General features: G+C 44.6%; 1 protein-coding gene across 1 annotated transcript in view; it reads right to left on the bottom strand.

Annotated features, from left to right (window-relative positions):
* Window positions 1-277: 277 nt before the first annotated feature.
* col13a1 (collagen, type XIII, alpha 1) overlaps window positions 278-21,251 on the bottom strand; it is a 91,047-nt gene continuing 70,073 nt past the window's right edge. The window contains exons 26-37 of the mRNA XM_079690292.1: window positions 21,080-21,124; window positions 20,777-20,911; window positions 9,662-9,733; window positions 9,447-9,488; window positions 9,310-9,360; window positions 9,139-9,165; window positions 8,919-9,005; window positions 7,148-7,183; window positions 5,655-5,708; window positions 5,505-5,558; window positions 3,386-3,421; window positions 278-1,919 (exon numbers count right to left, since the gene is read on the bottom strand). Of these exons, the coding sequence (XP_079546418.1) occupies window positions 1,794-1,919; window positions 3,386-3,421; window positions 5,505-5,558; window positions 5,655-5,708; window positions 7,148-7,183; window positions 8,919-9,005; window positions 9,139-9,165; window positions 9,310-9,360; window positions 9,447-9,488; window positions 9,662-9,733; window positions 20,777-20,911; window positions 21,080-21,124 (765 nt within the window). The 3' untranslated portion in view covers window positions 278-1,793. The remainder of the gene's footprint in view (window positions 1,920-3,385; window positions 3,422-5,504; window positions 5,559-5,654; window positions 5,709-7,147; window positions 7,184-8,918; window positions 9,006-9,138; window positions 9,166-9,309; window positions 9,361-9,446; window positions 9,489-9,661; window positions 9,734-20,776; window positions 20,912-21,079; window positions 21,125-21,251) is intronic.

The following is a 21,251-nucleotide window of genomic DNA, read 5'->3' as shown; positions in this document are numbered from 1 at the left end:
TCTCCCCATATCTCGGCCAGGCTCAGTGGACCCTTGGACCCAACGCTCCCTGAGGGGGGTTAGAACAGAGAAGACCAGAGGCAGAAGGAAGCTGACTTGGAACCTGAGGATCCATGTTGTACTCTGAGTCCTCCTTCCTTTTGCCTCTTGGATACACATTGCACTACTGACATACCAACGGACAGGGGGCATCTAATCCAGGTGCTCCTTGGTCTCCCTTTTCCCCTTTGGCCCCCCTGTTGCCTTTCTTGCCCCTCTCTCCCTGCAAACAACAGCGTATTAAGAAAAACAAACTTTAGTCATCCCTCATTAAGCCACACAGGAAGCAATGTTTTGTTCATCAGCTAAATACATGTTATTTATACAATATGAGAATAAAGTTATCCTAATAAAATAATGAGTTTGCGTAAAGTAAAGTAAAGTAGATTTAGAGTAAAGGGAAGGTAAGTAGAGGGAGTTAGGGAGGACAGATTAAAGCCGGGCAGTTGCTGAGCAGGTTTCAGCTTTTGTGAAGGACTATAAGAGCTTCAGTTAAAGTAGGTTCTGGAAGAAGTGAGAAGCCGTTACATATACTCTGATATTTTCATCATGGGGATCATTCTGATGGACAAAACATTGACTATAAAAATCAGGAAACGGATCATTGTCCAAAACTAAAAGCTAAAAGTAAATGACGGGCTGTGTTAGGTACCTTGCTGCTGCAGAAATACACATGGAACAATTCTATTTGACCTGCCTTTGCAAATTATATTAAAATATGATTATTTTAAAAATAAAGGCAGAGATTAAAGTATGGGAATCGCTTCATAAAATCTTACACAGCACAGTCCACACTGTCTCCTTGTTAGAGACAATAGATTGGTTTGACAGAGATCACTGCTGTTTGTGTTCTCTTTCATACAGTTCTGAAAACACATGAAGCAGAGACAGCCTCACCTGAGAGCTCTGAAATATAATCATTCCTAATGCCACTATTTTCTGTATATATTTTTAATTGGACATATATTCCTTAAATTAGTTATACTCTTATACTAAAGCACAGACAAAGTGTTGTTATTTGTGCGTAACCGTTTTTGCCAAATGCTGTCTATTCCTCCACCCATGTCTACAATTTAGAAGCCAATATTGTACTTTTACTCCACTACATTTATATAACACAATTAGTTACTAGTTACTTTACCTATTCAGATTATAAGCATATACAAAATATATATCTACTAATATGTACACTATGCTTATAGCTCAAGATATCGAGCAGCAGTATACTGTATGAAGTAATTCAATTAGTTGTATTTAGTTCATTTACCAGCTGTGATGAATCCAGTAATTTAAAATATATTTTCAAATGTGACATTACTGCCTAGACCTTTTCGTGTGCAGTCTTGCGTTTCTTTAATTTAGTTGTTGTGACACTTTGGGAAATGTTGACGCCCACTGCCTGTCCTTTTAGGAGTTTGCAAATAATGTCAGAACTACAAATACTGCCAATCAAGTATTATTTAATGTTTGGAATGCACTATTTAAAGGAGCAGTGTGTGGGAAATCTTACTTAAAGTTACATAGTGTACATACACTCTAACACGTTTAATTATACTAAGAATGACCAGAAACATGCAGCATGTTTGGTAGCATCAAGATGTAGCAAACATTTTAACTGTGATGGGAGAGACTGTGATGCTTGCTAATTTGGGGGAAGGGGTCAGGGGTGGGAGGAACTACAGAGAGGCTTGCAGGGAACAGGTACTGTTAGGTAGGAGGTGGAGGAGGAGAGAGGAGGTGTAAGAGTAAGAAGATTAAACCAGGACTACATTAGAATGCAGGAGGCCAAGGTTTGTGAGAGGGAGAGAGGGCAACCCCGGCAAAAAAAAGAGCCACGGGCCACAGAGCAGGGTGGAGGGGAGGAAAGGGGAGAGGAAGACCTGCGGAAACAGAGGGAGATAGGACATAGAGTAAAAACACCAACACCAACCCACAGCTTTTCTTCAACACGGTCAACTGGACTGTCACACTGAGCTCTGTTTAACTGCTGGTGGACATCAGAAATATGTATTTAGAGGCCAGTTGAATGTGCTGAGAGAGCTTAAGATACGTGAAGACTCACAAGATGGGAGTGTAAATATTAAAGAGTCACAGGTTAATGGGAAGGAAACAGAAACATTCTCTCAAAGGAAGGGTTGTGGACATTAGCAACATGGAGATGAAATACTCTTTTTACATATTATTTTGCAGGGTGCTTTTAATATTCAGTGCCAATTGAAGGTATTGTTCAATATTTTTGGAAATATGCTTATTTGCTTTATTTTAAGAGTAAGAAGATGGATATAAATATCTTTCTGTTCCTAAGGTATACAGCTGCACTCAGGAGGGATTGTTTTAGGGAGCTGGGGTGAAGAGCAACATGAGCTGAAATTTAATAAAACGTATTAAAAAACCTGGAGGTAATTCTCTGTGGAGCAAAACTATTCACAACACGTATCATACTGAAGGCCACTAAGCCATTACTTTAGCATTTTGTTTGACATGACAGAATAGATAAGGGGGAACTTTGTCCTGAAAGTCTGCGTGTGATCTGCCATTTGACCAATTCTGGTATTTATAGGTAGAATTTTTTTTTTTAACATAGATTTACCACAAACAAATAGTGGGGAGGTGCATCCAAAGATCTAACTGATCCATTGGTTACAAATGTTTTAACGCACTGTCATGAGACCTACTGTATATCCATCTTTCAATTTGAACTCCAAACGGAATTGTTAAATGTCAAATCCAACACATACAGGATAAATGTGAAAGGTAAACAAAGCTGTTTCTAAGGACACTTTATTATTTATTATATTATTTATTACCAAATCATAGTATACATTTTATTGATAAAAGAATAGTCATTTTTAAAAAGAATAATTATAATTTCATTATCATTTAATGTGTAAAAGTGCTGATACTCAAATTGAAGCCACTGCATACAGATTTGCCTCAGAAGGGCAAACACATATTTGGAAATGAATGATTCAGGATCAATAGAAAAATCAAAGCAAACGATCTGACTCAGGTGGCTTTCTTTTCATGCTGGATATCAAAGAGAATATCCAATGTATTCATATTTAGCTTGGTAATTCACTTTGAAGCCACAACTGTGGTCAGCTGACCTCTCCACTGACCCGCTCCAACAACTGCAGCGTTTAATGTTGGGGGGGCAAATACCAGACTGCTCTGTTTATTATGATGCATAAAGACTTTTATTTCATTGCTGAATATAATAAAGTAAATAAGCATTTGAATAAAAGCAATGAAGTGATCTGTTTTGTATGTATTCCACAGATTCAATCTTATTCAAGAATAATCAACTATCTTTATAACTAGCAACATATTATATGTGGTATCTTACCCGGTTCCCTTTGAGTCCTTGTGGTCCTACTAAACCCTGCAAAAATAAATGAGACATGACATTAGTGGCTGTGAATATTTGCCACATATTGGGAAATATGCTTGCTTGCCATTGTTGGCCGTGTGAACAATGTGAAACATGACACAGGAAAATACTGGTGGACCTTTTGCCGCGAGGCGATATAAAGCCTGCAGGGCCAGATCAGTTTGATATTACAAACTGCACACAGAAGGATTTATAAACATGTTTTGGTTAATTAAATAAATAAATTACCCTCTACCGAAAAGTCAATTTAAATGCACACAAACATAGTCATTGTAATACAAACATTAATGACATGTTCCAGCAGGCTCATTTACCCACATCCTCCTTTCAAGGCTTTAGTTATGATATATAACGATTATTTATACACTGCACACGTCATTTTCTTTTACAAACGTGGCAAAAAAGAGCAAGGAATCCTTTAATCGGTCAAGACTTTAACTGGCATTCTATTGGTTGAGGATTTTTGCAAGGGTTATGCATTATTATTACACTGATCCAAGAGCAGAGGAGAAATCTGGGAGCAGAAGTTTCAGATGCAGAGAAGCAACCTGACTGTGAGAGGAGCTGGAGCGCAGGGAAAACTGTGCAAGCAACAAGATATCTGACTGCTACAAGATGTCTGACTGCAGTGCCAACACACAATGTCTGACTGCAGTGCTAACACAAGACTGCAGTGCTAACACAAGACTGCAGTGCTACCACAAGACTGCAGTGCTACCACAAGATGTCTGACTGCAGTGCTACCACAAGATGTCTGACTGCAATGCTACCACAAGATGTCTGACTGCAGTGCTAACACAAGATGTCTGACTGCAGTGCTAACACAAGATGTTGTTTCCCCGACTCAGACTGCATGGAATCTGGGTGTGATCCTAGATAACAAATTGTCCTTCACTGCAAACATCGCTGCTACAACCCGCTGCTGCAGATACACACTTTACAACATCAGGAGGATACGTCCCTACCTGACTCAGAAAGCAACACAGGTTCTGGCCCAGGTTCTCTTCATCTCACGCCTAGACTACTGCAACTCCCTCCTGGCTGGTCTGCCTGCATGTGCCATCCGACCTCTGCAGCTCATCCAGAATGCAGCGGCTCGTCTGGTCTTCAACCTTCCTAAATGTTCCCACACCTCCTCCGCTCCCTTCACTGGCTTCCAGTAATTGCTAGAATCCACTTCAAAACAATGGTACTTGCGTACCATGCTGCGATCTGGCCCTTCCTACATCCAGGACATGGTTAAACCGTACACCCCAGCACGTGCACTCCGCTCTGCATCAGCCAAACAGCTCGCTGCACCCGCACTGCGAGGGGGACCAAAGTTCCCATCAGCAAAAACACGTGGGTTTGCTATCCTGGCTCCAAAATGGTGGAATGTGCTCCCCGTTGAAATCAGGACAGCAGAAAGCTTGCACATCTTCCGGGGGAGACTGAAAACTCATCTCTTTCGACTCCACTTCGAGCGATATAACTATTAACAAAGGACTTATATACTAATAAAGGACTGGCTTATCTAAAGCCGGTTGAGTAGCACTTGAAATGTTTTAGCTCTATGAAACCTGATGTACTTACGTATATGATTCTGTTTTCTTCAAGTTTGTATTTTGTTGGTCGAACGCACTTATTGAAAGTCACTTTGGATAAAAGCGTCAGCTAAATGCAATGTAATGTAATGTCTGACTGCATTGTTAACACAAGATGTCTGACTGCAGTGCTACCACAAGATGTCTGAGTGCAAGCAGGATAAAGTTTCACCCTGCTTAGCCTCCCACCATATGTTTGCCTCTATGTGCAAGCATTCCCATTATATTTATTGTTTAAAGAAAAATGTGATGTAAGACATGAAAGGAAAACAAATATATTCCGCAATTGGGATCAATAAAGTACCATCTTATCTTATCTTATCTCAAAGTGAATTTTAAAGTGTTAGAACTCTCTCGCTGTTGTCATGGTCTCCAGTAGGTGAATGTTTTTGGCTGGTTGTTTTGGGTTGATGGTTTGAGCAAGATGCTTCCAATGAGCAAAGAGATGCTCGCCGCTGTGATAAACTTTTTTAAAGTAATTTCAGACTTACAGGGATGCCTTGAGGCCCGATTGGTCCTGGTAATCCTGCATCTCCCTTTTCAGCCTGAAGTGATGAGAACAAAACCAAAGCATATAATTTCCTATAACTGTATTTATTTTTTAAATATATTCATGTGAGAAACACACCAAAGATACTCACTCTCTCTCCCTTTGGTCCTGCGGGTCCTGAAACACCTGCTGGTCCTATTAGACCCTTTAAAACAGAACATGGGAAATATATACATGTTAGCAGAAACACATATAATAGTACCAGGAAAAAATCATCACTAAATGCCTCATGTCAGTAAATCAACAAGCTTTTGGTGTAAATTAAAAGAGGGACCATTTGGATGAATGCTTTTTTCAAAAAAGGTTAGGACACTTTTCTGTCCTGACACCTGTAGCATTTACACAACAAGCTTGTTGAAGTACTGACCAAACTGCTGTTACAATCAGGCCAAATGAATGAAATGTGAACAGCTGCAGCTGCCGAAGCAGCGTCAGGCTGGGAGAGGAAGACCCTGCATCTCAGGCATATCCACGTACACTGAGTACAGCTGTCCAGATTCACTGAAGACATGTCAACATGCAGCATCTCTGCATGCTCCTTCTGGATCGGTTCTTAATGGCAGTGTGCAGCCCAGCTGAAACAGGATCTGAGGCCGGACTGAGGACTGAGGGTACACTGACATGATGTCCGGTATCAGACAACACAAAAACACTGGTGGAAGATACCTACTGATTATAGGGATTTTCCCGTAGCGCTCTAATTAAAAAAAAATCACTAGTTCAGTCATATTTCTGTCTTACTGTATTCATAAAAAGCATTTTCTTTAAAAGTTAGTATTTAAAACTTGAAATAAAAGATCAGAGGAGGGAAGTAACTGAATAGATTTAAGTGAGTACTGCAATTCAGTAGAATTTTGAGGTACTTGTACTTTACTTGAGTATTTCCATGTTATGCTACTTTATACTTCTACTCCACTACAATTAAAAGGGAAATAATGTTATTTTACTCGAATACAGCTTTAACTACTTTTAACATTTGCATCTCTAAAATTAAACTAGTGGACTAACTCTTAAAGTCACAAAAGATTCAAATAATTTAAATATTTTACAAGAATTAAATCAGAACTGTGTCTACTTGATGCAACAACATGTTCTAGAAATGTCACATAATGTATTGGTAAAGTAAGTAAAGCATCTGGATACTCCTTCCACCTCTGTAGAAGCTACCCGATCAGATTTATGTGCACATTTCTTCGCAGCCTACCTTATGGGCTAATGTACATTCTTCCACTGTCGGATGAATAAAGGATTTCTGATTCTGATTCAGATAATGAGGGTGGCATCATGCTCATTGAACCACTGGAAGGCTTTAGTGTGGAACATCTGCGTGGGAAGAGTTGCAGTTTGGAGTTGCCTTGGTTCTCTGAACAAACAGTCTCATGCCAGTGCATCCTCAGAATCCCCCCTGAACAGCCCGCCTTCAGAGAAACTTCAGGAAGGAAAAGAGACGAGACAGGCATGGGAAGCAGGAGAGCGAGCGGACAGACGAGCAGACATGGCAGACACAAGCAAGCTGTAGCAGGGGGTGGAGGAGGAAGAGAAGGAAGAAGGGTGGGGGGCCGGAACCGGACTTGCGCCACTCACCACTGGACCAGGTCTGCCATCTAACCCATGAGCCCCCTGTATAGCGCCGTACACAATTAGAGAGCAGAGGTGATGGGGGAGATGGTGGGAGGAAGGTGGGGGGGTGGGGATGGGAAGTTGAGTGAAGCTGTGACTCAGGTGACATCAAAAACACATTCAGATGATGACAAATGAAGGGTGGTGGAGGTTGTGGTGGTGGGGGTGAAGGTGAAGTGAGTAACAGTAATGTGAGTAATTTCTTCCGCACTGACAAAAGTCAAACGTTGACTTTAATTAAATGTATTATGTCAACAGATTTCACATAACTGTATTAGGTTAAGCAGCAATATTAAGTTAAAATTAAAAATATTAGGTTCAACTTAAAGTTATTGCCTCCAACTGACCTAATACAGGTATTGGAAATCTGTTGACATAATACATGTAATCGAAGTTTCACTTTGTTCAGAGCACGGATGATGTTGGATCTGCGGCCCATAGGTTCCTACTGAAACACCTCACAATGGTTTAATGTCCTATAGCAAGTTTCTGCTAATTAGCTAGTAGTAGTAGTGGAATGCACTGTAACTAAGTACATTTATTCAAGTACTGCTTAAATATAGTTTTGGGCAACTTGTACTTTACTTGAATATTTCCATTTTATGCTACTTTATATTTCAGTTCCATAAGTTGTCAAAAGGAATTATTGTACTTTATACCCTACTACATTTATTGAGTTGATTTATTTAGTTACTAGGTACATGAATAACAACTTGTGTTTATATGGTATATATAAAACTAATCTACTCAGTAGTACACATAGTATCCAACATTTGCCCCATGATGACAGCATTATAAAACTTTAACATTTTCTAATAATAATAACAGAATAAAAAATATTCTATAATAATAAAAACACACCCTGCACAAACAGTACTTCTACTTTTGATACTTGAGTACGATTATGTTAAAAAAATTCGAGTACTTTTACTTAAGTAACATTTATAACTGTAATGGAGTATTATTTAAAGCGTGTTATTAGAACTTTTACTTAAGTAAAGGATATGACTACTTTCTCCACATCTGTTGGCTAGTCATTGCAGCTAGTCCCTAATGATACTCAGACAGGAGGAAACTCTGCATTGTGTGGGTTAGGTTTTAGTCCCCCCCCCCCGAAGATCTATTGTGTTCTTTGCTTTTTGTTGTATTTTTCTGTTCAATGATGTGACACTTATTGCTATCACAACCACATCATTCATATTTGGTCCCTCCGAGTGAAAAACCTGCAGATGTGGTCATGGACAATACAGACAGTATGCAGTCTACACAAAGGATTCCTGAATGTGAGTGTAAACAAAGAATAAGAATAGAAACCCAAAGTGATAGACACCATTTTAAAGAGTGTAAAAGAAAAAGTATTTAAAAATAATTTTGAATAAAAAAGTAAAATAAAAGCAATAACGTAGAGGTATGGAGTTTTATGTTGATGATGTACTTATTTTGGAAACAATCTGCACCCCCATGCAACATTTGAACAGGGTTGAGACGACATAGAAGCAGACATCTGAGACATGAATCTGGTCAGTAACAAATGCATAAACTACGGTTAAAAACGTAAGGCTTTGTAAGGTTAACACTGAGTAATGCTCACATGTCTGTACTGATGCAGTGATATCATCTCTAAAATACTCAACATTGCATTCAAATGTTTAAAAAACGTTTTATATAACATGTAAAAAATGGAAGTCAAGGATTTCCGAGACTTATGAACAGACAGGAAGTACAGGGTACTTACAGGAAGTCCGAGATGGCCTCTGTCCCCCTTGTCGCCCTTGAGACCCGTCGCTCCCTTTTCTCCTCTGATGCCTATGCCTAGCTCCCCCTGAGAGAAAGCACATGGTACAGTCCAATCATTACTCTCCCATGCTCTGAATGGCTACGGTACGATGTAAATGGAGGCAGATTGAATATAATGAGCAGCTGTTACATATGAGTTTATAGGAACAACATCTCACCTTAGGCCCTGAGAATCCTTGAGTTCCCTGGATGGAACAAAGGCAGCAGCATTACTGACAGTCTGTTTCTCAGCCAGTGTCTGTGCACACTATTTCTATTGAATTATCCTATTTTATTTCATTGTTTTTTTTGCAGTTAAGTTTCAGAAGGGAATGACATGTTTGACTCACGGCTGGCCCCACTGGTCCTGGGGGTCCGGCGGGCCCTGGAGGACAATACATCTACAGACACACATACAAGCAACATTTAGTGTTGAAATTCACCATGAGGAGCACTAATCACACCTCAGTGAATGACTGACCCTTACCATCTCTGACCTGGCTCCTTCTCCAGGCTCTCCTTTAGGACCCTGTGTGGTGAGAGAAACAGCAGTCATCACTCTGCTCATATATTCCCTGGTCAGATAAACAATACGTGAACACTCAGCCGCAACGGGGTGAATATGAAACATTTAAACGGTTCCCCCCTTGCCAGGTCAGACTCTGCATCCAGCAAGATGCAGGCTGAGGGCCCACTGCGTACCATTGAGCCAGGTAATCCAATGGGGCCAAGGGCCCCTCTTGACCCCTTTTCACCCGTAGGGCCATCTAAACCCTACAGAACAAGAAAAGGGAAATGGACATCACGATGACAGCAGATACCTTTACCTGCACTGTATGGTCTAATGACATGCTCTTCAGTTTTATCCAGAGTTTCATACTTTCAACAGTTTGAAGTACTTTTTTACTCAAGTGTTTCCATTTTATGCTAGTGCAGGGGTCGGCAACCCGCGGCTCTTGAAACCGCATGCCGCTCTTTAAGCCCTCCACTCTGGCTCCCTTGAGCTTAGACGAAAATAAGAAGGAAATAAAATTAAAATATTTGTAGGACTATTTATATTTTGTTGCACGGTTGAAAATGTTTCTTATCTTGTATTTTGAGGTGATACTGTGACACATGCATAAAAAACCAAACGGTTTTAATTAAGTCAACTAAAATGTGCGTCATATCCTGCTACGGTCCCGCGCCAGCGCCTTTTCTTGCAGGCGAATAACCTGACCCCCGGCTCGATGAGCGAACTGTGGATAAATCAAAGAAAATAAAAGTATGGGTGGAACACAGAGAGTTTAATTCTGCGTCTCCGAGTTATATGCTTTCACAGCAAACGATGCTGGCTTACCGGTATGTGTGATATGTGGAGAGAAGTTCTCAAAGGTACTGCAGCCTTTACGTATTGCAGGAACAACACGGAAGAGGAAGACAGCTGACGATCTTGAGTCATAATTCAATCAGTTAACTCTTTTTAGGGTGCAGCTATATGTTGGATTTATTTCAAAGTGGGCCCATTTTAATTATATTCATTTTCTTCAAATGTGCAGAGGACTCCCCAAGTGCTGTGTTAATTTATTGCCTGTGTATTTTTTTTAATTCTCCTTATAAGAGTTCTTGGTACCACTTTACAATAAGACTACCCTTATAAAGGGTTTACGAATAGTTTGTAAGTCATTTATTAATTAGGTTGTGAACACTTTATAAATCATGAATAAGGTTTTATAAGACATGAGATAAACAGGGCAACTGTGACCGGTTGCTTGCCAAATAATGAGCACTCATGTATCTGTATTGCTAACCCTTATATTGGCTACCTAGCTTACTTCGTCTTCTTCATCAGCCAGCATCCTTGGTATCTGTTGCTCACTGAGTTGATTCCCCCCCTTCCATCTTGATGTTTCTTGACCATTTATTAATGAGTTACTACCATTTATAATTGGTAAAAGGGAGCCTTATTGTAAAGTGTGAAACACTTCACCATCTATTGATGAGTCACTAACATTTATAACTACTGAAAGCGTTGTTTTAAAGTTTAATACACATGTCCATTTATGAATGAGTCATAACATTCACGCTTACCTAATACACATTTTTCACATGAAATGCAAAGTAAGATGCAACAGAACCAAGCAAAACATTTTATTCACACATGAAGAAAATCAGGACTCAAAGTAATGACTGTTTAGTTGACTGATACACATATTTAAAGATATTAAAGACTTTTGTAAGACATAATGGTACTCAGACTGGAAAGGCTTTGTGTATATCCTTGAACAAGCATCCAAGCAGTCCATCAGGGTGAGCAGAGCCAAGCCAAGATGACCATTCAAGAACCTTGAGCTGTTCCTCCAACAAACTCTCTGTACGGTTTCCTCTCATGTCCTTTAACGGTCGACCTAGCTCTTTCTCTATGTTGGGTATGAATGCCGTCTGGGGGTTCACCAAACACCTGCTATGGTTTATGGTGTAGCGGTTGTACCCCATGTTAATCAGTACTCTCCTGTATGCCCTCCACTCATCACTAATAATGCTACTTCCTGACTTAACATGCCGTCTAATCAGATGATCAGGTGGCATCGTTTCTCCACTAGTTTCAAAACTAGTCTCCACTTTTGTCTTTAACTCCCATCATTCAGAAGACCCATTTATTCCTTCTCCAGGTATGTCCAAAGCGTCCACGTGCATACTAACAAAAAAATCATAACATCATCATATTTAACAACAAAATGCACACAAGTTACAGTAAAGATTGTTGCACATCATGTTTCCAAATGCCATACTTGTTCATTAGGTGCATTGTATAACATAAGTTAAGGATAATTATTAGGGCTGTCAGTCGATTAAAATATTTAATTGCGATTAATCGCATGATTGTCCATAGTTAATCGCGATTAATCAAAAATTAATTGCACATTTTTTATCTGTTCTAAATTTACCGTAGAGGAATATTTTTCAAGTTTTTAATACTCTTATCAACATATGAGTGGACAAATATGCTTTATGCACATTTTTGTTATCATTTGAACAATGACAAATATTCTCATGAATATTAAACACAACAACCTCTGAACATTACAAATATTCGCCTCAATTCAATCTGGAACCTCTCTCATACAATAATACAATACAAAGTGTGCGTGTGTGTGTGTGTGATGGATTGTTCGTTGGAGCTATGTGCAACTCAAGGCATGCTCGAACAGGAGCTGCCTGGACGCTCCAATCATGTTGCGCGCACTATCCGTGCTGAGTGTGCTGACTTTTCCTACAATGTCCCCCACTATCTGGCTACCTGCATAAAGTCAAGTGCATGGCGCAGTTGTCGGCAAAATGTCGCTCCTCTGTTTTCATTTAAACAGCTCCTTATATCCGTTAGCGCAGCTAGCTAGCAACAGATGCTAACAACAACAACAATACACGTAAGGTCTCTCTCTCGCGCCACACATACACACACCCTCCCGGTCCTCCCGAAGGCCAGTCGGTGCCTGCCGATGAGCGTGGAAGTGTGGTCTGCCGCTAGCGGACGGCAGGAGCAGGGCTGTCAGCATCAGCTTGTAGATGGTATTGTAACCTTCACAGATGGAGTCGGAAACAGGCTTCTAGTTATTAGGCTTTAATAATTCTTATTTTCTTTGAAGATCACAGGTACAGATATCACTTGCAGGGTCAACCTCACACTCACTTAAGCTCTCACACCCACACCTTTATAACCCAGACTACGTCACCACTTCCCGCCCTCCCCCGCCTACTTCCCCAACCACAGGCCCGCCCTCAACCAGTATCCCGGTACAGCTCTATGATGGGCAGAGAGACGGGGATACCTGAGTGACAACCTCAGCATCCTATCAGAGTCGCTACACTACCCCCCCACTACAAAGTTCCTCGCCCCCGAGGAACAAACAAAACTCAGCACAAACACAACAACCAAGCACTGCTGGGTGGACTACCATCCCTTCCAGTGAGATCAGGGCGCATTCTTGCCCTCTACCAAAAATAAGGGGTCTCACTAAAAAAAACTCTACTAACACACAAAGTCTCTGAAACGACCCGGGGGTCGTGACTGCCTTCTCGGCAGGGGGACTGGGGTGGCCGGTTCCGGCCCAGGCGGGGAAAGGGGAAAGACAATGGGGGGACACTCCGTCCCTGAAGAGGCACTGCTGTTCCGCTCGCCGAGGGACCGGCGTGAGGATGTTGCAGGGCCGGTTGTGGGCCCCGGGCCCCCCATTGGCCTGTGGGGACGCGACTCCTCGGTATGGAGCCAACCTGTCTCTGTGGAGAACCACTTTTCTCCCCCTTGATGGCAGCTGCACGTTGTAAACCACCTCCCCCACCCTCTCCAGTACTCTGCAAGGCCCCACCCACTGGCTGTCCAGTTTTGGGCACCGGCCCTTCTTGCGTTGGGGGCTGTAAACCCACACCAGTTCCCCAGCCCGGAATTGCTGTCCCCTTGTCCGGGTGTCATAGTTCCGCTTCTGTCTCACCCCAGCACTTTTCTGCTGATCGCGGGCAAAGGCGTGAGCGGAATCAAAGCGGTCCTGAAGTCTCCGGGCGTACTCAGGCCCTGGAGGCGTGTCCAGGGAATCTGAAGGCTGACCAAACGCTAAAACAGAAGGGGTTCGCAGATCTCTCCCCAACATGAGGAGGGCAGGAGAACAGGCTGAGGACTCCTGGACTGCAGAGCGACATGCCATGAGCACCAGGGGCAGATGCTCGTCGCAGTCGCGCTGATGCTGAGACGTGAGGATGGCCAGCTGTTGTCCCATAGTGCGATGGAATCTCTCGACTAGTCCGTCGCTCTGAGGTCGCAAGGGGGAGGTGCGTGTTTTATGCATTCCCAATTGTGTGCACATGGAGGCAAACACCCGGGACTCAAAATTTCTCCCCTGGTCACTGTGCAGGGTCTCCGGTACTCCAAACCGGCTGAACATGCCGGCCACCAAGGCATCTGTGACTGTCTCGGCTTCTTGATCAGGGAGGGCATACGCCTCTGGCCATAGTCTATGGCCGTGAGTAGCGATTACCCCTGTTCGACAAAGGTAGAGGACCCACCACATCCACCGCTACTCTCTCCATCGGAGCCCCCATGGGAAACTGTTGCAGTGGAGCATGGGAACGACCAGGGGGACCCTTCCAAGCCATACACGGGTCACAGCGGCGACAGAAGTCTTCGACATCCCTCCGGCACTGCCCTCAGTAGCAGCTCTGACGAAGGTGCCGGAGTGTCTTAGTGACGCTACAGTGCCCAGAACCTGCCGTTCCATGCATGGCCTTGAGTACGGCCTCTTGCAGACCCCTCGGGACCACCACTTGCCACCTCCTCTCCCCCGTTGCTGGCTCCTTCCACGCCCGCTGTAGCACGCCCTGACACAGGCGTAGAGCCTCAAACTGCGACCACGGCCCCTTGGTCGCTTTAGAAAGCACGGCCACTTCCTCTCACGGTGGCCGCTGCTGCGACTAGACCCACTGCCGTACAGGCTGTAGAACAGCATCCAGCTGCCCCGTCCACTGACAGGAGCTCCCGGCAGACAACCTCTTCCACTTGCCTCGCTGCCGCACAGACGACGTCCTCCTCCAGCAACTCCTTTTCACGAGTCTCTCTCCTCTCGCAGTAGTGGCATCCGCCAGCAGCACACGGGCGGCGGGAGAGAGCATTCGGATTTGTGTGGCGCACCCCAGCCCGGTGCTCCACCCTGAAGTCGAACGCTTGGGGCTCTTTTATCCACCTGCGACCTGCCCTTTGGGCTCTTTGAACGTCATGAGCCACTGTAATGCAGAGTGATCCGTCCTCACTGTGAACGCCTGGCCACACAGGTAGTATTTAAAGTGCCTGAAGGACAGCACCACTGCCAAAAGTTCCCTGCGAGTGACACAGTATCATCGCTCTGCTTTGTTGAACGCCCTGCTGAAGTATGCCACCACCCGCTCCCCCTCTGATGTAGTCTGGGAGAGCACTCCACCTAAACCCACTCCGCTAGCGTCTGTGTCCAGGGTGAACGGCAGGCTGGGGATGGCTGGGGCGAGAACCGGGGACTCACTCAAGGTACGCCGAAGGCTGTCAAACGCTGCTTGACATGGCTCAGGCCACAGGAAATCCATGTCCTTCTGCAGCAGCTGGAACAGGGGTGCAGCCGTGCAAGCAAAACCACGTACAAACTTCCTGTAGTGCGAAGCCAGGCCCAGGAAGCTCTTCAGCTGTTTCTGGTTGCGAGGATTTGGCCAACCCGCTACCGCCTGCACTTTCTCTTGCAGGGTGCCGATGCCCTCACCCCCCACTTTGTGGTCCAGGAAAGTGACCTCTCTCTGCATGAAATGACACTTATCTGGATGTAGCTTCAAACCAGCGGCTCTGATCCTTTCCAGCACCACCCGTAGCGATCCCAGGGCCGCCTCGAACGAGCTGCCATGCACCAGGATGTCGTCCAGGTAAACCAAGCACTGCTGGCGGGGAATCTCCGACAGCACCCTGTCCATCAACCACTCAAAAGTGGCGGGGTCATTACAAAGCCCAAAACTGAGGACCTTGAACTGCCATAGTCCCCGGCCGGTACAGAAAGCTGTTTTTGGTCTAGCCTCTGGGGCCAGAGGAACTTGGTAATACCCACTGCGGAGATCCAAGGAAGAGAACCATGACGACCCTGCGACCAGGTCCAAGGACTCATCGATGTGGGGAAGGGGGTATGAATCCTTCTTAGTAACCCCGTTCACTGGTCTGTAGTCTGGGCACAGCCGCCATCCACCTGTCTTCTTCGGGACCATGACTACTGGAACGGCCCACGGGCTGTCGGAGGGCTCGATGATGTCTGCATGCTTTGCACTGCCTCGTCGCAAGCCTGCTCACGAGCTAGGGGAAGACGGTGCGGGACGCGCGTCCCCCTTATCAATCTCGTGTTCTACCAGATGCGTTCGGCCCACCTCCTCCTCCTTCATGGCAAAACTGCCCTGGAACTCGAGCAGCAGCTGCCACAATTGCTCCTGCTGCTCGGGATTTAGGCCGCCACAGTTCTTCCTCCATACCTCCAATACTGCAGACGGAACCTCTTCCACCCCAGCCTGGGGTAACTGAGGGGAGGCTGCGATCGGGTGGCACCGTCCGGGGGTGACCCGTGCGGAACTGTCCTGAGTGGGCGTCACCGTGGACATGGGAAAGGAGGGAGGATTTTCCTCCGTTCCTAGAGTACTCATAGTGTGTGAAGGGGGTCTCCCCGCAGGTTCAGCAGGGACGTGGATACGGGTCATAGTGATCACCGGCCCCCCATGGAAACTTACTGTGCCTGCTAGAAAATCCAGATGGCAGCCAGACGCCCTCAACAAGTCCAGACCCAGAATACACGGGTCCTTTACCTCCACTATCCACACGGGGTGCTGCACTTCAACCCCCCCCACCGACACAGTCAGCATGCCTTTTCCTTTCATAGGCGCCAGCTCTCCTGTGACTGTGCGGAGACGCACCGCTGTCGGCTCCAACATAGTCCCACTGGGCAACACCTCTGGTCTCACTAGGGTTACTGTAGAGCTTGTGTCCACCAGTGCATTGCAGGGCACCCCTTCCACAGCGACAGGGACATAACAGGAATCCCCACCACCAGCACGGCCCACCGCGACGACAGGCTCCAAGCCGGTGCCGTCATCTTCATCAGGAAGGTGTAGTGTCTGACTCCCCCTGCTGTGCTGCCGGGCTCTTTCCTCTGATGTCTGTGTTGATGACAATAAAACGGTGGTTTGTTTGAGGAGTTTTCGGGCTTGTCTCCGCATCTTCCCCTTTATTCGGACCCCCCGTCGTTTGCCTGGGTCCGGCGTGCCTTGGGGCAGTTTCTGGCCAAATGTCCCGGCTGACCACACCCCCAGCAGACCCTGGTACTTGTTCCGCGTGTTGGCTGCAAAGAAACAGCCCTTATCATTTCCGTCATCTCGGTAACCCATGCAGGCTGCTCCTCCCTGCGGCTCTTCACAGCCGGTGGTACCGGCCCTCCGTTGCTCCTCGCAGCTACACTCCACACATCCTCCCTCTACACAGCCATCTCCAAGGCCGCCTGCAAGGACTGCGGATGCTGCAGCTGTACTTATACCCTCAAGTCCACCGGGAGGAGAGCCCTGATGAACTGATCACGGGCCAGCTCACTCTGCACCCCGGGCGGCATGTGCGCGTACGCCCGCCGCGTCAGGCTCTCCACATCATTAGCCAGCGCACGAAGCGTCTCCCCAGACTTCCTACAGCTGTTACTCAATTTGTTCCGGAGCAGCTCTGGCGGGAAACACTGTCCAAACCGCCTCTTCAGAGCCCCCGCTAACGCTTCATAGTTGTGCCGGTCCTCAGGGCTAAGCAGCAGCAGACATGACAGAGCCTCATCTATGAGGCACAAAGCTAGCTGTAGTGCTTTAGTCTCTACTGACCACCCCCCTGCATGTGCAAGCAGTTCAAATTGGGCATGGAAAGCCTCCCAGTCAGCCTTACCCGAGTACTTGGGTGTCTTCACGGACACGGCGGCTGCTACCGGTTGATGGGCGCCGCCATTGTTGTTTACCTCCCGCTCGGTTTTGGGCCGAAACGCCGCTGAAGATGGCGCCATTCCCGCGTCTCTAGCCATCCTCACGCCGAGTCCTTCAGGCGCTCTCTCGCCTCTCGTGCCTTCACAAACTCCCCACTCATGTCCTTCGAACACCCGCCTGCTCCTTCTTCCTCTCCATCCCTACTTTCCTGCTTCACTCCCATCTTGCTGAACTTATCCATCTCCGCTAGCTTACCTGCTAGCTCCATGACGCAGTTACGAACACCCGTCCGGATAGACGTCCTCCGTTCGAAAAGTCACTTCTGACACCAATGTAACTTTCACAGATGGAGTCAGAAACAGGCTTCTAGTTATTAGGCTTTAATAACTCTTATTTTCTTTGAAGATCACAGGTACAGATATCACTTGCAGGTTCAACCTCACACTCACTTAAGCTCTAACACCCACACCTTTATAACCCAGACTACGTCACCACTTCCCGCCCTCCCCCGTCTGCTCCCCCAACCACAGGCCCGCCCTCAACCAGTATCCCGGTACAGCTCTATGATTGGCAAAGAGACGGGGGATACCTGAGTGACACCCTCAGCATCCTATCAGAGTCGCTACACTATTTTAAACTCAATGCACTCTGAAACTACGGGGCGGCAGAGGACAAAAAATACACATGCGTTAATCGCGTTAAAATAATTAGTGGTCGTTATTTTTTTTTTCCTTAACGCTTTATTGACAGCCCTAATAATTATACAGTAATGGTCCATGTTGATTTAAAAAAAAAAATGTATTCTCTTATACAAGAAAGCCCATCTCTAACTGCCGAACATAGGAATACTCAAATAAAATAGTTTACTATTCATTTGATACCAATGGTAATTGGTAATACAATTTATAAAACGAACCAGGTTTGGGTTCGTTCTTCAGATGACTGTGACGTTAACGTGTAAGCTCAATAATGAACTCCAGCTCAACCAACCATATTGTAATATCTAAGTAATCATCTTGAGAAATGACATTATTATTTGTCATATACACACATCTTATTGTGAGGTTAATTTCACATACACTACTTTGACGTTAGCTTGTCTACATAATCGATCATAGCTAATTTAAATGAACCTTATCAATGCATACAGTTACCTACGTTTTAACTTGGAGGCTGCGATTAGCATTGTTAGCACAGATGTAGCTATCACTTGCTTACTACATGCTAACCAGTGGTGTAGTGGGGATTTTTTTACTGGGTGGACGGGGTGCTGGGTGGACGGGAGACACTCGCGCTCGTGAACTGTCAACGGTGTGGGGGGGGGGGGGGGGTACGACCTCTGTGTCGCCTGTCAGCGCAACTTCCATGATGCCGTTTAGAAAATATAATAATAAAGGGCGGTGCCGGCTGTCAGCGAACCGATCCGGCCTTTCTGCGTGACTATCACTCAAATGCGGGACATAGTCTCAATGTAAGGGACACGGGACAAATAATAAAAATGCTGTGTGTGCAGTCCCACACAGTGCGGGACACCTGGTCACCCTACACACACGGTTCTGCCCCTCACACACACACGCTTCAAATCAAGTTGCATAAATGCTTGAGCTACGTTTTTATTATAATTAGTGTGAAATCTGCCTATTATGTTTTCGTCATTAATACAACAAACACACACTTGCAACTGATAACACTGGAAATGATTTTAGATGTATTAGACTATTAAAAAAAGAAATCATGCTTCAAATAAGTGGGGGTATGGTGTACCCCCGCGTCCAACGCCCACTACACCACTGATGCTAACCCAAGCCTTAACATTCATTCACGTTAGCTGACTAAAAACATAAGCAACACATACATAAAGTACTCAAATTTCACTTACCGCAAAACTGCATTCATGCACCGTCGGTTTTAAACGCGGAGCGAGTCACAATAGTCCGATATAAGCATGAAGAATAGTCCACAAGGCACCAGCACAACAAACAAGGCAGAGTTCAAGTTATGTTCCCCGGATGAGTTAAGCAGGCAGAGCCCCTGTATCATCACGGAGCTGCTAGCAGAGCAGAAAGCTAACAGCAGCAGTCACTGGACAGACCTGTCACTCAATGTGACCACGCCCTAATTTATGCATAACTTTAAGGCTTAATATAACTTAAACTAATTATAAATGGTAGTAACTCATTGATAAGCGGTGATTTGTTTAACACCTTACAATACAAATTATAAATTATAAATGGTTGTAACTCATTAATAAATGGGAATGTGTTTTACACTTTACAAGGCTCCCTTTTGGCAGTTATAAATGTTAGTAACTCGTAAATAAATGGTCATAAAGAGATGCCAAGAAACATCAAGATGGAAGGGGGGGAATCAACTCAGTGAACAACAGATACCAAGGATGCTGTCTGATGAAGAAGACGAAGTAAGCTAAGTAGCCAACATAAGGCTTTGTCATCTTGCTAAATAGTGAGCCTGTGTTGATGTATGACAATATGTTAGAACTGGTTTATAAATCGTTCTTAATGATTAATAAAGTGTTTACAACCTAATTCATAACCCAATTATAAACCCTTTGTGAATCCTTTATAAGGGTAGTCTTATTGTAAAGTGGTACCCAATATATACAACTTTATAAGCAATCAATCTATCAAATATGTTTTGCGGCTCCATACAAAAATAATTGGTGGAAAAGGGGGAACAATTGCTCTTTTGGTCAAAAAGGTTGCAGACCCCTGAGCTAATGTATACTTCTACTCTACTAAAGTGTAAGGTAAATATTGTTCTTCAGATTTGTCTTTGTTACATATAAGTAATGTTTTCACCAAAACATTTGATGAAATCATAACACATGATGGGTTATTACAAACTATTTTTAATAGTATAGGGGGCTTAAACAATGCTACTAACAAGCAAGGATTTGTTTCTTTTACATATTATATACAAAATGAGGGGCTGGTATGGCACATTTCATTTCTTAAAGCACATATAAGATATTTAAAGTACATTTTGCTTACGTTTACTTGTATTGTTATTATTATGTTTCTGAATATGGATTTGATTTGCAATTAAGCCTTTTTAAATTGTTGCATTAGTACTTTTACTTAGGTAAAGGTGTTGTCTTCCCATTACTGACCACTGCACATTGTCCTCCACATATTCCCATAAAACAGGTGGGCCATACAGCCCGTTGCAGACCGCCAGCAGCATAGGGACCGTCCAGGTTCAGAATAAGGTGGGATCGGATGGAAGAGACTTTAGCATCCAACTGAATTTTTAGGAGCATTTAATGAATTTTAGAAACCATATGGTGCAAGTTTAGGAGGTGTGGTTAACACAGGCACTCACAGGTGATCCAGATAGACCCATGTCTCCCTTGTCTGCTTTGGGCCCCGGGAAGCCCATGACACCGCTCTCCCCTCTGGGCCCTTCTTGACCGGCTGGGCCTGCAGGACCAGTATCTCCAGGCTTCCCTCTGGGTCCCTGAAACACAAACCCACTTAATGAGCCTGAAGGAATCCACGTGAAAACAGACATCCTTTACAGACATTTCCAAACGGGAGCATGATTCACCCTCTCCATGTGTCATCAGTTGATGAAGTTACCAACATGTGATCACCATTATGTCACTATTCAACTGTTTGGTATTACCTTATCTCCGTCCACACCTGGAGCACCCGGCAGACCAACTTCACCCTGAGGAAACACCAAGGCTTTATTACCTACAAGGCAAAGCAAGCAACTGTTTGAAGGCTAGAGTCCCTAAAATCATTTTCTTTTGGCTGTTCATTTAGGCTATCCTTTTTTTTTTTTTTTAATACAC

The sequence above is a fragment of the Notothenia rossii genome, assembly GCF_949606895.1.
Source record: "Notothenia rossii genome assembly, chromosome: 6".
Taxonomy (NCBI): domain Eukaryota; kingdom Metazoa; phylum Chordata; class Actinopteri; order Perciformes; family Nototheniidae; genus Notothenia; species Notothenia rossii.
Note: the sequence above shows the minus strand (reverse complement) of the source record. Positions and strands in the feature narration are given on the sequence as shown.